At 35.6% G+C, this 17,689-nt stretch overlaps 1 protein-coding gene across 7 annotated transcripts in view; it reads right to left on the reverse strand.

Moving 5' to 3' along the window:
* Positions 1-286: 286 nt before the first annotated feature.
* COBLL1 (cordon-bleu WH2 repeat protein like 1) overlaps positions 287-17,689 on the reverse strand; it is a 169,806-nt gene continuing 152,403 nt past the window's right edge. For all 7 annotated transcript variants that reach the window (XM_059394087.1, XM_059394086.1, XM_059394085.1 and 4 more), the window contains 5 exons: positions 15,669-15,903; positions 14,468-14,562; positions 9,817-11,390; positions 7,749-7,925; positions 287-1,585 (listed from right to left, as the gene is read on the reverse strand). In XM_059394087.1, the coding sequence (XP_059250070.1) occupies positions 1,499-1,585; positions 7,749-7,925; positions 9,817-11,390; positions 14,468-14,562; positions 15,669-15,903 (2,168 nt within the window). In that variant the 3' untranslated portion in view covers positions 287-1,498. The remainder of the gene's footprint in view (positions 1,586-7,748; positions 7,926-9,816; positions 11,391-14,467; positions 14,563-15,668; positions 15,904-17,689) is intronic.

Raw genomic sequence — 17,689 nt, forward strand, 5'->3', positions numbered from 1 at the left:
TTTTGCTACAGTTTACAATAATAGAACTTAAGTTTCCATATATAAGGGTCTCTTCACGTCTGACTTAAAGAAATAACATTTAACATTTAATATGCCCCTGCCATGTATCAGGAACTATACTAAGAATTTTAAATGATTATATCATGCACTCTGGAGTCTGAATGGGCCTACATGTACCCTAGAGAGCCTTGATGGATGGTAGACCTTACTGTGACTTTTTTGTTTACTGGCTGATAGAGATAGGTCGTCAGGTGAAATTCCTAAAGATGCTGTGGACACACACAAACCAAATATATAACTTGCTTTTATTAAACGGGGGGGGGAAAGGGGGGTAGAAATCAACACATTTTCTGAAAAGGCAGATATCCCAAGAGCTTCAGTGAAAACCAACGTAATATCAACTTGTATGACCAAGCTTTTAGAATAAAAGAGTGATTAGATTCTTAAAGTAGGACTAGAACATGAATAAGCCCTAGATCCCAGTACAGTTATAAGCCAACAAGTTAGGCATTGTTTTGCTTAACAGTTTTAGCTTTAATGTAAATATATATTATTATTTAGAATATTAGCATCTGAACTACATAAAGACTTTATCATTTTACTTTAATTAAAACCAGGATTTATGGAACCACCAAGTAGCCTTGGAAGTTTTCCAATATGGACATGGACTAACCCCCACCTATTCTTTGCTGCATATCAAAAGTGAAATAATTGTCACAATAGATCAACATTGTCATGAGGTGATTTCTAAGGCTTCTGGCACATAAATGTATAATATCTGTGTGACAACAATGTCATGATTATATAAAAAATATTTAAAATATTCCTTGTGCAACTTAAGTCCTAAAGATTAAAAAAGCAAACTGTCCATATTAATATCAAAATACTATGGGCTTCCCATAAATTTGACATTGATTTCGTAATTACAGGAAGCACACATAAGACTTGCTCACTAAATGACTCATCATTTTAATTAACTGTTGAACCGAATATACTTATTTGGTATTAGTTCTCTATAGTATACTTTCAGCCAAAACAGACTTTAATATAACTTATAAACATTTCCAATTAAACTGTAACACTGAGGCAGCAAAGGTCATATCTACATTTGCCTTACCTCTTTATGTGTCACACAAATATAAGTCTATGAATCTCAATTTATCCTTTTGTCTAAGTCACCACAGTAGAGAATGTGTAAGTGAAATCAACAAAAGGTGACCATTTCTCATTTGAAAGAAAATGAAAGTCATTAACACCTTGTCTTAAAGTTCTAAAGCAGCATATTCAACTTTTAAGGCCATTAAAAAAAAGGGCCAAAAATATCATAACTTATAAATTCTGTAATTCTTCTTGTGGCATTAAAAGCCACAGCACAAATTCTTACACTTTAATAGACAATATATTAGTGTACATCTGAATATACATTTGCCAACATTCTCCATTAGGATAAAGGTGTTCTTGAAATAGAGGTGATGAAGTGCATTATCACAGGCAACATTTAATGGCCATCCTGGGCATCAGGGGACATGGAATGGCTGAGTCTTGACCTTCCATTCACAGATATTGTATTTGATGGAACAGTGACCTAAGAGAAAGAAACACATTTTGCACCCATCAATTTAAAATGGAAAAGCTATCTAATATTCAGTAATTACCACACTTTAACTTCTGCTTAATTGTAAATGAGAATATTTAGCATTTAGTATTCAATAAATCACAAATAATCAAGAAGAAATGTTCACTCTACCATAAAATTAAAAATGAGAGAGTTGTTATTTCCACAACAAACAAGTTAAATAATCCATTAACACATCTTAGTCTTTACAAAATTACCAAATCAACTCAAAGGACAAGAGCACAAACAGACTGCAGGCCAAGCTGTTGAAAAGCATTTTTTGCTAAATCAGTTCTGGCTCCCCAAAAGTGCTTTGGAGAATGTAGAAAAATAAAGTGAATTCCACAAAGCAAAGAATTTTACAAATTCTAAAATTGTATTGGTGATCTATATTAACATGAAGTTTCCCTCCCAGGTACCCCTTATTTATAACAAAATGCAGCTTTTGTTTTTAATATGTTTTCATATAGGGATGCCTGGGTGGCTAAGTCGGGTAAGTGTTTGCCTGCAGCTCAGGTCATGATCCCAGGGTCCTGTGATGACGGAGCTCTGCACTTCTCCCTCTACCTCCCTCTGTTTGTGTTCTCTCACTCTCAAAAAATCGGAGGGGGAGACAAACCATGAGAGACTGTGGACTCTGAAAAACAAAAGGTTTTCGCAGGGAGGTCAGGTGAGCCTGGTGGTGGGTATTATGGAGGGCACTACTGCGTGGAGCACTGGGTGTGGTGCATAAACAATGAATTTTGGAACACTTGAAAAGAAATAAAATAAAAATGAAAAAAATGCTTTCATATAAAGGGCTAAAAGAGTCAAATCTAGGACTGTTATGCCAAAACAATTGCAGAATGAATGAAAAGTAGTTTTTTTCTCCCAATAAACTCCTAAGTAGCTTGAAATTCCGAATTATTTAGAATATTTTTAAAAAGACATATGCATTCTGGACAGTAAATAAGTATAATATCTTGAAATATTATACATAAAATAAGACAATATTTTAAGAAAAATTGTTAATCTCTATATTACAATTTGGCTAGTTTAGATTCTTAAACGAACATTATCATCTTCTCCCAAGAAGAAAACTGAAGTACAAGAAGCCATAGATTCTGCTTAGCAACAGAGTATGTTAGTGAAAAGGAAAATAAAATGGGCAAATTTAGTTTGGATTTGATTTCCTTGTGCTTCATTTTTGCCTTTTATTAAACAAAAATTGACATCTAAACTAATCAGCTTTCTTGACTGTCTATGAATCCAGAATGTAGAAGAATGTTGACACTATCCACCTGGGAAAAAAAACAAAACAAAACAACAAAAAAAACCACACACAAAGGAAAAGTTGCCACCAGAAGAAGGAAAGCTCATCTGCATTTTGTGTAGTAATCCTGTGGGATTCCTTTCAATGAACAGCAAACAGGTAATGACTTTTCATTATGTAACTTTGGTCTGAAAAGTTTCAGTGTGTAGGAATTATTTTTGTAATAACTGCCAAAATTGTAGTTCTCATAACTCTTTGTAAAGTAAAAGAAATTTTGTTTTAAACATTTAAAAAACACACTGATGACTCTAATACAAGTTAAGAGATGTTTTTGTATCACCATTTATAGACTGGAAAAACCAGAATCTGGTTAAATGTAAGGAACAACTAAACCATGGTTCATTCATAGAGTCAAATACTATGTAGTCTTAAAAGAATTGTGTGTGTGTGTGTGTGTGTGTGTGTGTATAATAAGATGGAAAACTTCAAAGACGTATTCAGGAATGTTTTACAGGATTCTATTTTTGTAGGTATGTAAATGCATTTACATACTACAAAAGTGCTCTGGAAGGTTTCACAGTAATCTATCATGAGCAGTTACTTTGGGGGGATGGTATTTTGTTTGATATTTAAAATTTTGTATACTAAACTTTCAAGCATGAGAAGACATTATAGACTAGTTCATAAGTTTTGTGAGTTCAGAAACCTTGTCTATTTTAATGCCCCATTATACGTGTGTTTATTTTAGTGCCTAGCACAGTGTAGGATCAATGGATATTTCTTGAATGGAATACGGTAACTTTTTATAAACATTATAAAGTAAAAAGGTACTGCTTGAGCTTTTTGAATAATGAACATAATACAATAAAGATATTTTTAAAAGTAACATTAACAAATTTACTGATAAGAGCATCTGCTAGTTGCCTGTCTACCCTTTAAAGACTTTTCAGGAATATTCACCTAGCTTTCTTATTCTTGTGAGAAGCATTAACTATGAAACTATCATTTATTTTTAATTTAAAAATATAGAGAAAGAAGTGCCAACCTGAAGCTTTAGATTGTTCAAATTCCAATCAAGGAAATAAGAATAAAAAGCAGACTAATTAAACAAATAAAATAAGCCAGCAAGATTCTGAGTGTCTTATCCAGTTTTTTTCTTCCTTCCAGATTTCCATGTAGCCAAAGATAAATTTTGTATCCTGAAGGAATGGTTAATATCAAGCACTAAATACCATTTGTCAGTGTATTTTAAGATTTTATTTTTACAAACCTATATTCTACTTGTAATGAGCTTTATTAACTGAAGCATCATCAAGAACCGAGAGCAGCCAGAGAAGCTCCTTTATCAACACAAGTCAACAATAATAGGTTCCTTAATCTCTTATGCTCTGAAAACAATTTGCTGATTCACATATAAATCTTAACACCAAACACATATTGTCAAATACTGAACCGCATTTACCGAAACTTTGTAAGAAGACGAGACAGATCTCTGTGACTACACTAGGGTCAAATAGGGGTAAGGTGTGGAGAAAATCTGAAGAAATATGAAAAAACGTGGCATGTTCATGACTACATTTATACTAAAGCAGTCAACTAGATAATTGTTCTAATATGAATCAATTATTAAAATGAAGGTTAATTACTCGGGTATGAACCAGAGCCATAAGGCAGGTTGGTACCTGGAGTTAAACTGAACATTTGGGAGCCAAAATATAGGCAAACCTGGAGCCAACTTTCTGATGAACAATGTAAACCTCCTGTCAAAATCACTGAAGATTTTTTTTGGCACTCTCACTGTTGTTCTATAAAAGAAATGTTAGAATTTAAAACAAACCAGGAGAAATGTTCAGTACAGGACAGAAATAAGGGACTTAAGCAAAGATCACAAGGAATCAGAGCCTTCCTGTGCCCATTTCTATTTCCTTTTGCAGTATAATGTTTTTTGAAATATAATACACGTACAGAAAAGTGCCCTGAATGTAAACAAACAACCCAATGAAAACAAACACAAACATATATATAATCCAGCACCTAGGCCAAGAAAAGAATAGCTCCAGCTCCCTACTGAGCTTGTCTTTAAAATGTTGACATTTTCTCTATCACTAAATGTCTATCATGTAGACATTTAAAAAATACTGCATTAATATTTATCTTGATTACTTATATTTTTGGTTCCCTCTAAATTGTGTGCCTGTCTTGCTCCCACGAGCCTCCAGCAACCCCTTTTCTTTCCATGTGGAAGTAACCCTATCATGATTTCTATAATTACTTCCTCACTTTTAAAAATAATTGCCACCTACGCATGCTGTTGAACTTTACACATATATATTTTTATAGGTCTTTATACTGTTGTGTTTAGCTGCATTTTGCCCAATTAATTGCTGTTTGATAATCCATTCTTTGAATATACTATTTATCCTCTTTTTGGATATTAAGGTTATATTTATTTGGAGCTGTTACAAACAACATTTCATGAATATTCTTATATGAGTCCCGGCACACAACACACACCTTGTTAGGGTATATAATTAGAAGCGGAAATACTGATCATGGAGTGTGGATATTATTCACTTTACTTGACCCTGTGTCCATTTTCACTGGGATAAAATGGATTATGTAAAGAATTTTCATTAAACAAAATTTAGGAACTGGCACTCTAAGACTCCGAGCTATCGATAATATCCTACTGAAAGAGATAAAATTTAGCCTCGATAGAACCTAAAGTAGTGAGTTAGAAACAGGGTACAATTATAGGATCATCATTTAGGGCCTGCTTTCTATGCTGATTCACATCCAGCTCATTCTGGAAGCAATGAGAGTTTTATAAGTGAAGAGACTGCCAATTCAGAGCCCAGAACACCAAGCACACAGCTGCTTGCCTGTACAGTTCTGTTGGCCGAAAAGACATTCCCAGCTTCATGCACTGTTTTCTGCGACGTAGCCATTGAAATGGGTTACTGTATCCAGTGACTTTAGTACAAAGGTACTGCAACGATTTTCTGTGTAGTTCCTTGGTTCTCCCCTGGACCTGATACACCACTGCTATTCAGTCTCAGGCTGTCAACACCCAGAAGGCAGAGGCTTCATTTTATTCATCTTCCTCTCCCCAGTATCTAGTACAGTGGGGTTTTTTTTGTTTTGTTTTGTTTTAGTTTGGGTAATTTTTTTTAAATTTTTTTTTCAGTGTTCCAAAATTCACTGTTTAGTACTTTTGTGTTTAAAAATGCTTATCAAGGGATGCCTGGGTGGCTCAGTGGGTTAAGCCTCTGCCTTTAGCTCGGGTCATGATCTCAGGGTCCTGGGATCAAGCCCAACATTGGGCTCTCTACTCGGCAGGGAGCCTGTGTCCCGGCCGCACCCCCGCCTGCCTCTCTGCCTGCTTGTGATCTCTCTGTCAGATAAATAAATAAAATCTTTACGAAAAAAATGCTTATCAAGTGTACTGAACTGAGAAAGCTTTAAATCAGAAGTGATGGATTTGAAACTCAACCTTAATTTAAAAGATTAGAAAGAAATATTTCCCTAAGTGAGAATGTACAATTTATTTGCATGGGCCTATTTCCCCATAAAAATATAACTGTTATGACCTGTGAAATACCAGTTTTAGTATTCAAAACCACTTTTCATTTTTTGCTTTTTTGCCACCTGGCATCTAAATTCAGACTCTACAAATACCTGACAAAATTCAAACCTAGTCCCCTGAATTACCCCTTCACGTTTTCCTCCACTCCTGACAGCAGGCAGTATTTTGCCCTATCTTCCTGTTTGCCCAATTGGGAGTGCCGAGCTCTACGTGAAAACAGCGGTCACTCATGGCTCCGCTGAAACACAGGGAGAAAAGTGGCTAGCGCAAGCAGGGCCAGCCGTGGAGATGTGCCCGAGATGCCCTCCTGTTTCTTTCTCTCTCTGCAGCATTCCTGTCCCTTCGCAGATTTCATTTCTGTTGAGCTCAGTGTTTTGCTCAACAAATCTCTTACTCTTCTCTAAATAGCTTCTAAAATGATTAGAGAAGGAATTCACAAAACAAAATGCCTAGGGAGTCAGGGGAATAATGAGTACTTTTCTTGTCTTGGGTGTTGAGGAACTTGCAACCAAGACAACTAAGGGGAGAACAAGAAAGACATTTAGGGAGACAACAGTCTCTGGGAAGTCTGTTATGATGCCAGGCTCCAAGCTTCACCACGTGCGTCCTCTCTGAGTGGATGAAAGTGACAGAGGGAGGAAACTCACCTACAAATAATTCACTGTAACGTTTTTTTGGCATTTGCTCCAAAGAGAGTTAAATCAGGAGACCTGAAGTTCTCCTGCACCTCAGTAAAGAGGAGCGAGCCACTCAGGCAGGCCACTATTAGACCAGAGTTTCTATATTCGATGTCATCTAAATTCCTTAGGTTTTCCCTATACTTTTTTCTAATCTACAAAACAACACCCACCCCCACCCAATCTCCTGCATAGGGCAGTGAACTTTGACCACTGTGGGAGCTAGGACTAAAACCTTACAGGCTCTTATATTGCTGGTGCAGTTTTTCTAGATTAAGGAGGGATTTTCTTTTCTGAAAGAATTTTTTCTTACTGTGCTGATATAATTTATAAAATAAGAGTCCAGGGTACTTTCTATGTAGAGTCATATAATAAAGAGTAAAACCCACGTTCTGCACCTGGCCAATGGTGTGGAAAACAGACCGGACATATTTTTAAGTATGTGTAAGACTCTGGATTCTTTCAGCTTATACTTCAAAAATGACCCTTGCCATCAAAGAGTAACTTCTGGCACCCTCCCTATTCAGATTCAAAAGCCAGAAAACAACTTACCCTAAGTATTAGTTTGACAATGTTGAAAATATACCCACTGTCACTCATTTGATAAAGAAAACTTACCCTTTTCAGTTTGGCAGCAGCCTCTCCGGAACGGATTGCAGTCAGCAAACTCTGTCGGATCTGTTCTGGGTCAGAGCTTTGGAATGTTAAAGAACTTTGTCTCTTAAGAATGAATGATGGGCAGTCAGGTGGAGATGGTATTTGGGATTTCTGTTCATTATGTGCAGACTTATTTCCCTATAAAAGTAAATGCAAAATATTTATATGAATACCAAGTGAAGAATGAGTCATTTTTTTAAAAAAATGTCATCATCAATATTCTTTAAGAATCACTATTTGCCACACTGGTGTTTCAGACATAGCTTAGTTTCCTTGCCCACTGAATTATCTCTGCTGCCAGAGCTCAGCTAGAAGATGAGGGTATTACTTTCTCTTGTCTTGAACTCATGAGGCTAAGGAAGAAAAGTGGTACATCTCTTTGCTATAAGAATACATTGGTAATTTTACTATCCTTAAGTCAAATGATGCTGATTTTGCCAGTGAGAATTGGCTAGAAGAGCTAAATAAATAATAATAAAAATCCCACAGACTAAAAAAAAAAAACCACACTTTTATAGTTACAACATAGTACGTTGTGAAATTATCACTTTTAACAGAACAAAATGGACAAATTGACAATTTTATATTGGCTGAATCTAACATACCTTATAATAAAAGAATATTAATGACTGTGCTACATGTAATAGCTTATTTTGTGTTTCTGGAAGTCACAGGGGCTAAATGATAACCATGTTTTATTTTTCCCATGAACTAAAAATAAGTATTAGGAATCTCCATATTTAAGAATCAGAAATTTAATTAAGCTTCTTAGGAAAGAATATTTAATAACTGATTTAACTTGGAACTATTATCAAATAATCTTAAAAATGTCTTTTTTAAACTGCCAAACATCTTTACGAAAGATGAGCTAAATGGAGTTCAGGCAATGACTCAAAAACTGTATTATCTAAATCAAACTTCTGTTGTTTAGGAATGGCATTCCATCCTAAGAAGAAACCCAGGCTTTGTTCCCAAGTAAAGAATTAATCTCTATACCATATATCTCTTCCTGACATTATATCAAAGCGAAGAAATATAAATGTGAAATATACAAAGAAATGTCCTTCGAGATGAATATTGCTTTGAGACTATGGAAAAAATCTTTACTTGGCAGTGTGGTTAATGTTCTGTTACTCTAGGAATGTTTGAAAAGTACTGTAAAATACTTCTGGAACTGTCACACAAATCTGAACGTATTCTTTAAACACTATCAGAGTAAAGGTAAACAAAATATTTTTTAACTTGCAAGGGGATTATTGTAATTGATACTGTAAATGTCATCCTTTCCTCTGACTATACTATTTGAATCTACCAAATTATAACACTCAGTTGACCAAATACGAAGTCAACAAATGTCCCTTTTTATGTCAATTATTAAAGTTAGACAGTGGTTAAATGATATTTTAGTCAATATACCAGTAACTGGTAAAGTTGACACTGAATTAACAAAAATGGGAAATTAAGAAAATTACATATTTAAACTCTAGTTTTAGTTTAAGTTATTTCAATGTATCAATGTTTGGTAACTGAGGTTGAGTGTGTGTGATTGAAAATGTCTAGCTGGGAAATGTTTGGTTATTTTATCTAGTCTATAAATACTGCTTATGTTTCTATATAATTAAAACTATCTATTTTGCCATTGGGTAGAATTGGAGAAGAAAAGAAACCGGAAAATCCAGAAAAGTTGTTAACAAACTGAGAAAAGCAGAAGAGGAAAATAGAATCAGAACTATAAAGCAGTAAGTTATGCAAATGTAGGAGCAAAGAAACTTTAAATTACTGTATTTGCTAATGATACAATTATAGAATGATGACCTTTATAGTACTACCTAATCGTGTTAAATTAATAATAGCTCTGAGAGTAAATAATCAGATTTTATGTATTACTTCTCTTTTTACCCCTATGGTAGCTTGCTATTAGATTAATAGGAATTCAGAATTAAGTCACACACAAACACCAACATGCTTGTCGACCCTCATTGAAACCAGGCTGTATTGGAATCCCTTATTTTTAAAACGGTCACCTTACCTCCTCACTCACACACAGCTGTGGGATGCCCACAACCTGATGTTCAGAAGGAGACTTCCCTTCTTCTGCGTCAGGTGGAGGGGGGGCAGCCGCACCCTCGTCGCTCCGCTCTGGGCGCACTTTGCTGAGAGACTGGGATCGTTTCACCACGGCAAGGGCAAAGGGAGACGGAGCAGAGCTCACGTAAGGTCTCGGGGCCCCAAAAGTTTTCAAAGTCTTCAGATTTAGTGCTGCTAACTGACTGGCCAGAAGAGGAGCAGGTTTTGGAGCTCCGGGAGGAGGAGAGGTTTCAGTGGGCTTCTGGCTGCTGCTGCCATCCTGAGGGTTTTTTGTATGGGGCTGTGGAAGGGATGGAGCTGTCTTACTTAAGGGAGAAAGAGTTTGCTCCTCCAGAGGTGGTATCACATCCCTTTCCCCCTCCTTCTTTAGTAGTTCTTGTGGAGTGGGGTTAGGGGCCACATGCACACTCCTGGCAGCTGCAGATGTGACATACTGACCTGAAACTCTTTTTTGCATTTGCAGGAAAAAAGAACTTGGTTTGGTCTGGGAATGTGAAACCCGAGATTTAAGTTTTGACTCCAAAATATTGTTTATATCTTCCAAATTCGGCACAAATGGAGCTGTACCTGTGTCTTTCGTCGTCCTGGGAGGAGGCTTCAGAGGATTTCCCATGGCGAGGTGGGATGAGCTCTCCACGCTGTGCACTAGATGCCCTGTTCTTGGGGGAAGCTTCAGCTGAACGTCTGCCTGTGGCACCTTCGGGCTTTCAGAAATAATATCTTCTGTTTGGATTGCAGTTTCTTTCAAACTCTCATGAGTGTGCTTTCTTCCTAAAGTATGTATCTCCTGATCATCTTTATCCCCAGTGGTTTCTGATTCCCAATTTTTCAATATCTCCAAGGATTTGGGAGGCACAATTTTATAAGTAGTCATTCCAATTTTGGGTATGTAGTCTCTCGTGATTTCATTTGAAGGTTTTGGCTTGGGATCATAGTCCTGTCTATACAATGGATAATTCTTCCCATGAGAAATAGCTGAATCCTTATCAACCCCATCTATAGGAGGCAAAAGATCCTCATTACTGTGTGAACCAACTGGACCTTTAATGGGGAGTTGATTTTCTGAATGTACATTTAGGAGGCCCTGACTCCTGAATGTTCCTGAGGCATCTACAGCATCCTGGGGACTTGAAGAGAAGGGCCGAGTTGATTTATTGTTACTTGGAGTTGGCACACTTTCATTAACTTTGAAATCAGACAAATCATGATCTCGGTGGTTCCCATGAGAGCTGTCAGTAGAAGGGATGGTCTGAATGGCTGCATCCTGCATTTTGGTCTTTTCTTCACTGGATTGATTCAGTTTTGGGTCCTGTACTAATGAAGCAGCCAGGTGATTCTCCTTGTAACTGTCAGCGGTATCAGTTTTATGCGCTTGATAGTCTGATAGTCTGTCAACTTCCGTGTCCACATTGTTATTTTTGGCAACGCCTCCTACGTTGATTATTGTTCTCCTCACTCCATTTTTCATATGATCTTCTGTGTTTGGTGGAGTGACAATTCTTTCATTTTGATCCACTGAGAGAAAAAAAAAATATTGCTAAGTCAAATATGAACAAAGTAGAAAAACCTCAAGTTTTCAATGCCTGCCTCCCCCAAACTGAAATAGGTTGGTTTGAATTCTACAGATAATTTTCAGCTCACTAATGATATAAAAGCAGGTAAGAGCATCAGGAAAAACAGCTTGGGCTTTGGCATCATAGAAACCTGAGTCCAGAACCCAGCTGGACTTATATGTTACTTAACCTCTCTGAGCCAAACCCAGCTTCCTCAGATGTAAAAAGGTGAAAATATGTATTATATTTCATATGTCATTTATGTAACATGCTAATTAGGTAGGATATTCCCCAGAACAAAAAGAAACATGCATGCAAGAGAAAAAAATTATGTCATGGTTAAATTTTCTATTATGTTGCAAGTTCTTAAATTAAATATCTAATTTTCAAATGGACTTAATTTTTATTCTTCCTTAAAAAATGCAACTGATTTGCAGAATATTTGTTTTCTATACAAGTGACCTCTCAATGACTCATAATTATTAACTTTTGTGACACATTTGATTTTCATGAAAAAGACACATTTCTTCCTATGCTGTTTTTTACTTGGTTTGTAAGTATTTTTAATATCTATATGAAAAGTACTATTGTCAATACCTCTATAAGCACAAAAAAAAATGGTCCCTGGTACCAGGAAATGAATGTAAACGTATTCCCTTCTTTCTTGCCTATTTCTCATTTTCCAGTGAATATAGGCATAGCTATATACCTATGTTACACAACAGAAATATTTTCCAAAACAAAGTAAATCAACATATTTTAAATTCATTTCCCTATAAACCCTAACTAATTGCTTTTGGAACTCCAAATGTCTATTTTTCACTATTCACCAATTCTGAATTTCTCATCAAAATCTCACAATTATTCCCAATGACAGGACTGGAAACCTGGGATCACTGCTGGATTTAGTAGCTAATCCATCCCCATACATACCTGATAATGACACCAACCAATGTCAACAAATGGTTAGGTCATTTTCCAATGATAGCCAGTAGAAGGAAAAGGTAAATTTTGTACTATCCTTTCCTTCCCCTACTCAAAACTGACAACAACAGCTACAAAATGAATCATCTGTCAGAAGAATGATTGAAACAAGTACATAATGTAGATAAAAAAGGAAGAAAACTATAAAACTGTTTTTAAGATAATAAAAATAATTTATTTTAAAAATTGCCTAAATACTTTAATTTTAAAAAACAGAAAAAAAACCCCACCTAGAGTTAACAGAGGTCATTGCAAATCAAATGTAAACCAAAAAAATATTCTTATAGAAATACACCTGTGACCATAGCACTAAGATTTTGATGCCAAAATCTTAGCAAAAATGATCCATCATTTTTAAAAAAAGGAAGCAGCATGATTTCTCAGTAAAATTCTATTGGCCATCAGAATGTATGTTGTGAAGAACTGAATCAAGAGGAAAAGGATGGGGAAATTATATACTTTTAGAACTTCTAAGTATTTTATCTCAGGATGGTATTGACCATGGGGAAAATGAACCAGAGACCTATTTGAAATAACCAACACATCCTACATAGGTAAAACAACATATATCTACATCAGTCTATCCACTTGTGACACTGGAATAATCAACATTTTATCCAAATATGAATATGTATATGCCTATGTTTTCTAAGAATCTTCACCTAGTTTTGTATATTAATATAACAGACTGGACTATGAGAATTCATAAGCAAATTCCTTCATATCTTCTTATAATACGTGCATTCCTCGCATCTTCTATTTCTGTAGTGTCATTTTTCTGAACTTCAACCTTAAGTACAGATCTTCCTCAACTAATGATAGGGTTACACTGTAACCTATTCCATCATAACTTGAACATATTGTTAAGTCAAATGCATTTAGTACATCTAAGCTACAGAATATTACAGAATACTATACTACTTTAAATGTGTTCAAAACACTTTAGCCTACAGTTGGGCAAAATCATTCTCTCACAGAGCCTCTTCTATAGTAAAGGGCTGAGTATCTAATGTAACTTATTAACTACTGTACTGAAAGTGAACAGCAGAATGGTGGCAGATGTGAGGGCTTTTACCATTGGAAAGCCAACTGGGAGCCAGAGCTGCTGATGCCCAGCATTGTGCCAAAGTATCACACAGCACATTGCTAGCCCAGGAAAATGCCAAAATTTAGAATTCAAAGTACAGTTTCTATGGAGTGTGTATCACTTGCACACCATTGTAAAGTCAAAAAAAAAAATCTTAAGTTGATGACTTGTATAGTTTAACAATAGGTCAGTATTCTACTAGGTGCTATGAGGAATTCAAAGTATTGGATGTAATTTCTGTAATTTCTCTGATCCAAAAGACTGGCCAATCTGGTTGAGCCGACAAGACCTTTTAGAGAAATACATGGCTTCTAGTAAGCAAGTAACAAAATTAGTGAAGTGACAGGATTTGGTGGATAGTTGAATGAATGGGTGAAATCATATGTCTTGCAAAGAAAAAAAATGAGCATAGTTTTAAAGACAGAATGGAGTGAAATATAACAAAGCAAAGAAACATCTTGACTAGGGAGTTGGGGTGTGGAAGATACTGGTAAATAACATCACATAATTAGATGTCAACATTATGCAATTAGATTAAAAATCATGTAGACAAGTTTCACCTAAGTAAAACAGTTTTGGACTTGGGAGTTAGTAAAAAGAAAAAAAAGGGAAATAGATCACAAATGGATGCACAGAGTATACATCTTTAAGATCCAAGATCTAGGTTAAACAACGTCTAAGATTTAACAACAAAAACAGTACACACAGTAGTTAATAGCACTTGTGACAGTAATATTGCCTGAGTTCAAATCCAGGGTCCGCTACTTACTAATTAACGGGAACCCTTGTGAATTACATAGCATCACTGTGGTTCAATGAACCATAAAGTGGAACTGAAAATAGTCAGACCTGTAAATGAGTTAATAGACAAGATTAAATGAGTTATTGTATATAAAGTTTTAAGAATGGCCCTTTGGCATACAGTAAGTGCTCTGAAAACATTGGCTATTAGTGTTTATGGAACTCACCATTCTCCTGGTGTGGGCCCAATGACTTCAAGTTTCTTAAACTGTCAACTACCCTCTCTCCACTACTTGCATCATAAACCATTATGTGTGGCCCTCTGCAAAACAGGATATTATATGTTATATACTGATACTATTTAAACACTCACACACACATACACGTGCACGCGCCAGATGAGAAAAGAGGCAATAATTTCCAAAGACAGATGGATTGAAATAATCATCTTTCTTCTGCCAAATACTGGAAATTTAATAGCAAAGAAAAAATATAAAAAAAAACCTGAGAGGAAATGCTGCTATGAACCATTAGCTTTCAAAGAGTGGTCCTATTATAAGGAAGGATCTAAGAAGCCTGGTAAAATGGATACTTTTCCAAAAACAGTGTCTTTCTGTTATTATTATTTGTCTTTTAAAGAAAAAGGAAACTGAATGAAATATTTAAGTCTTTCATCTGACAAAGCCAACTTCTGGCAAATCAGGATGTGGGCTGACCTCAACTGTTTTTTTGTCTTATTTTTAGTGATAGAAGGGTTTAATTTGGTGACACTCCCATGAAAATTATAGTAAAACTTTGATGAATATGGTTTACTTTGCTTACTTAATTTCATTTTTACTCGTGAGGTGGCATTTCTAACACAATATAAGCATACTGTAGTATTAACTTCAATTCCTAGGGCCAAGTGGAAAGTGCTCTCTCAGCATTATAAAGTTAACTATAAAAACTAAATTAGTAACTTAACATCATAATTTAATATGCAGAATTGTTTTATACATCAGTGAAAATTCTTGAGAAGCATTTGGTGAAACTTAAAAATTAAATGTTTCATTTAGATCAAACAGAAAATACGCAAAACCCATACAATACAAACAAAGAGATACTTTTTTTTTTACATTTTTTTAAATTAATTTTTTATTTTTTATAAACATATATTTTTCAAAGAGATACTTTTATATTTGAGTCACAAATTAACTACATGCTATGGTTTGTCTCACACAGGGATACCAGAACTGTTGATTTTGATTTTATTTAAAAACAAAACATGCATATGGATACTTTATTAATAAGCATTCTGATAATGATGGTGAACAGAGTCTAAACTAAAGAAACTACTATATTTGTGTTTATAATATCAGATCTATAATTCAGAGACTAGTACTCATTAAACAAACCATCACCGACACTTCCAGCAAATAGACTACTTACTGTCTATCTGTGTTTCTAGCTTCTTGTTTTTCTTCTTTGGAGTTCTGTGAGGACTCTCCAGTAACATTGCCAAGGGCTGAGTCAGGATCATTTTTCAGTGTATTTATTATATCAGTAGATCCAAAAGGAATGGCTTGTGACTTCAGAGAAATATTTTCAGTCTCATCTTTGGGCACTTCACTCAGTTCTTCCTTTTCATCTATCTCTTCAAGGCTATGATCAGAGCTTATTCCAGCTACAAAGAAATGAAGATATAATCCTAAATATTAATTTGCCTCATTCATCCTATGCAATCCCAGCAAGAAAGGAATTTTAAAAATAATAATTAGCTGGACTCTTTTAAATGCTCACCCAAAACTAATAAGAAAATAATCCTCTAATGATGAGTAATCACATTAACATATAGTCAAATTATCTTGGACATATACAATTCTAAAAATAATATGCTATCATGCTAGGTTTTATTCATGGTAGAGAAAAAAGTTATTTAAACTCATAATCTTCAAGTTACATGTCTCAGCCTGAGAGATAGCTATGTATCTTTGAATTTAAATGATTTTACATTCATATAATAGCTCTAAATATTAATTAAAAGAACATGAGATTTAAAAATTTTATATCTATACAAGTATACTTATAAAATCTGACTCAGAAGTTATCAGAACTACAACGGAGAACTATCTGAGCCCCTTTTAAGAATACCAGTGTTGGGGCGCCTGGGTGGCTCAGTGGGTTAAGCCGCTGCCCTCGGCTCAGGTCATGATCTCAGGGTCCTGGGATCGAGTCCCGCATCAGGCTCTCTGCTCAGCAGGGAGCCTGCTTCCTCCTCTCTCTCTGCCTACTTGTGTGATCTGTCAAATAAATAAATAAAATCTTTAAAATAAATAAATAAATAAAAAGAATACCAGTGTTTACACCCTCTCCACACCTGTTAAATCAGAATCTCTGAAGGGGTGGCACCTGGGTGGCTCAGTGGGTTAAAGCCTCTGCCTTCAGCTCAGGTCATGATCCCAGGGTCCTGGGATTGAGCCCCACATCAGGCTCTCTGCTCAGCAGGAAGCCTGCTTCCCCCTCTCTCTCTGCCAGCCTCTCTGCCTACTTGTGATCTCTGTCTGTCAAATAAATAATAAAATCTTAAAAAAAAAAAATCTCTGAAGGGTGGCACCAGGAATTTTTAAGGCTCCTAAGGTGCTTCTAATACAAAACCAGAATTAAAAGCCATTTAGACACTTAATATACTTTTTGAAAATATGAGTATTATACAATGAAAATTATTCCCACTCAGTTTCTCAGAGGCAACTTCCTTTAACAGGTTTTTCCTACATATTATCAGAAAGTAGGGGTGCCTGGGTGGCTCAGTGGGTTAAGCCGCTGCCTTCGGCTCAAGTCATGATCTCAGGGTCCTGGGATCGAGCCCTGCATTGGGCTCTCTGCTCAGCAGGGAGCCTGCTTCCCTCTCTCTCTCTCTGCCTCTTCATCTACTTGTGATTTCTCTCTGTCAAATAAATAAATAAAATCTTTAAAAAAAAAAAAAAGAAAAAGTATAATGAGCATACAAGCAGATACGCATACTCATGCTTCCTTCTTTTTTATGGGTCCATTTAATATAAATGAAAGCATACTATAGCTGCTATTTTTCACCTTCTGTTTCTCCACTTAACTATGGCTGAAAAAATCATCCCGTATCAGTGTGTGTGTGTGTGTGTGTGTGTGTGTGTGTGTGTGTGTAAGAATGATTCTCTTCAAAAGCTGCAGTTAATATTTCATTGTATAAGAATGAGTTTTGTCATTGTTCCTTTAGTACCAACAACAAATGTCCAACAGATTAAAAGAGGAGACATCCTAATTGGTATCCACAGTAGCTGTGAAATTTAATTTAAACCAAAGAATGAGTCTCTGAATCTTTGCTTATTTAAGTATAATCTAACACTGCCATTTACACAATAGCAGCTGAACAAAATTTAATTTTACCACAATGGGGGAGGGGGATGGTGTAGCATTAGATTATAGTGATCAGCACA

This window comes from Mustela nigripes, chromosome 3 (assembly GCF_022355385.1).
Source record: "Mustela nigripes isolate SB6536 chromosome 3, MUSNIG.SB6536, whole genome shotgun sequence".
Lineage (NCBI taxonomy): Eukaryota > Metazoa > Chordata > Mammalia > Carnivora > Mustelidae > Mustela > Mustela nigripes.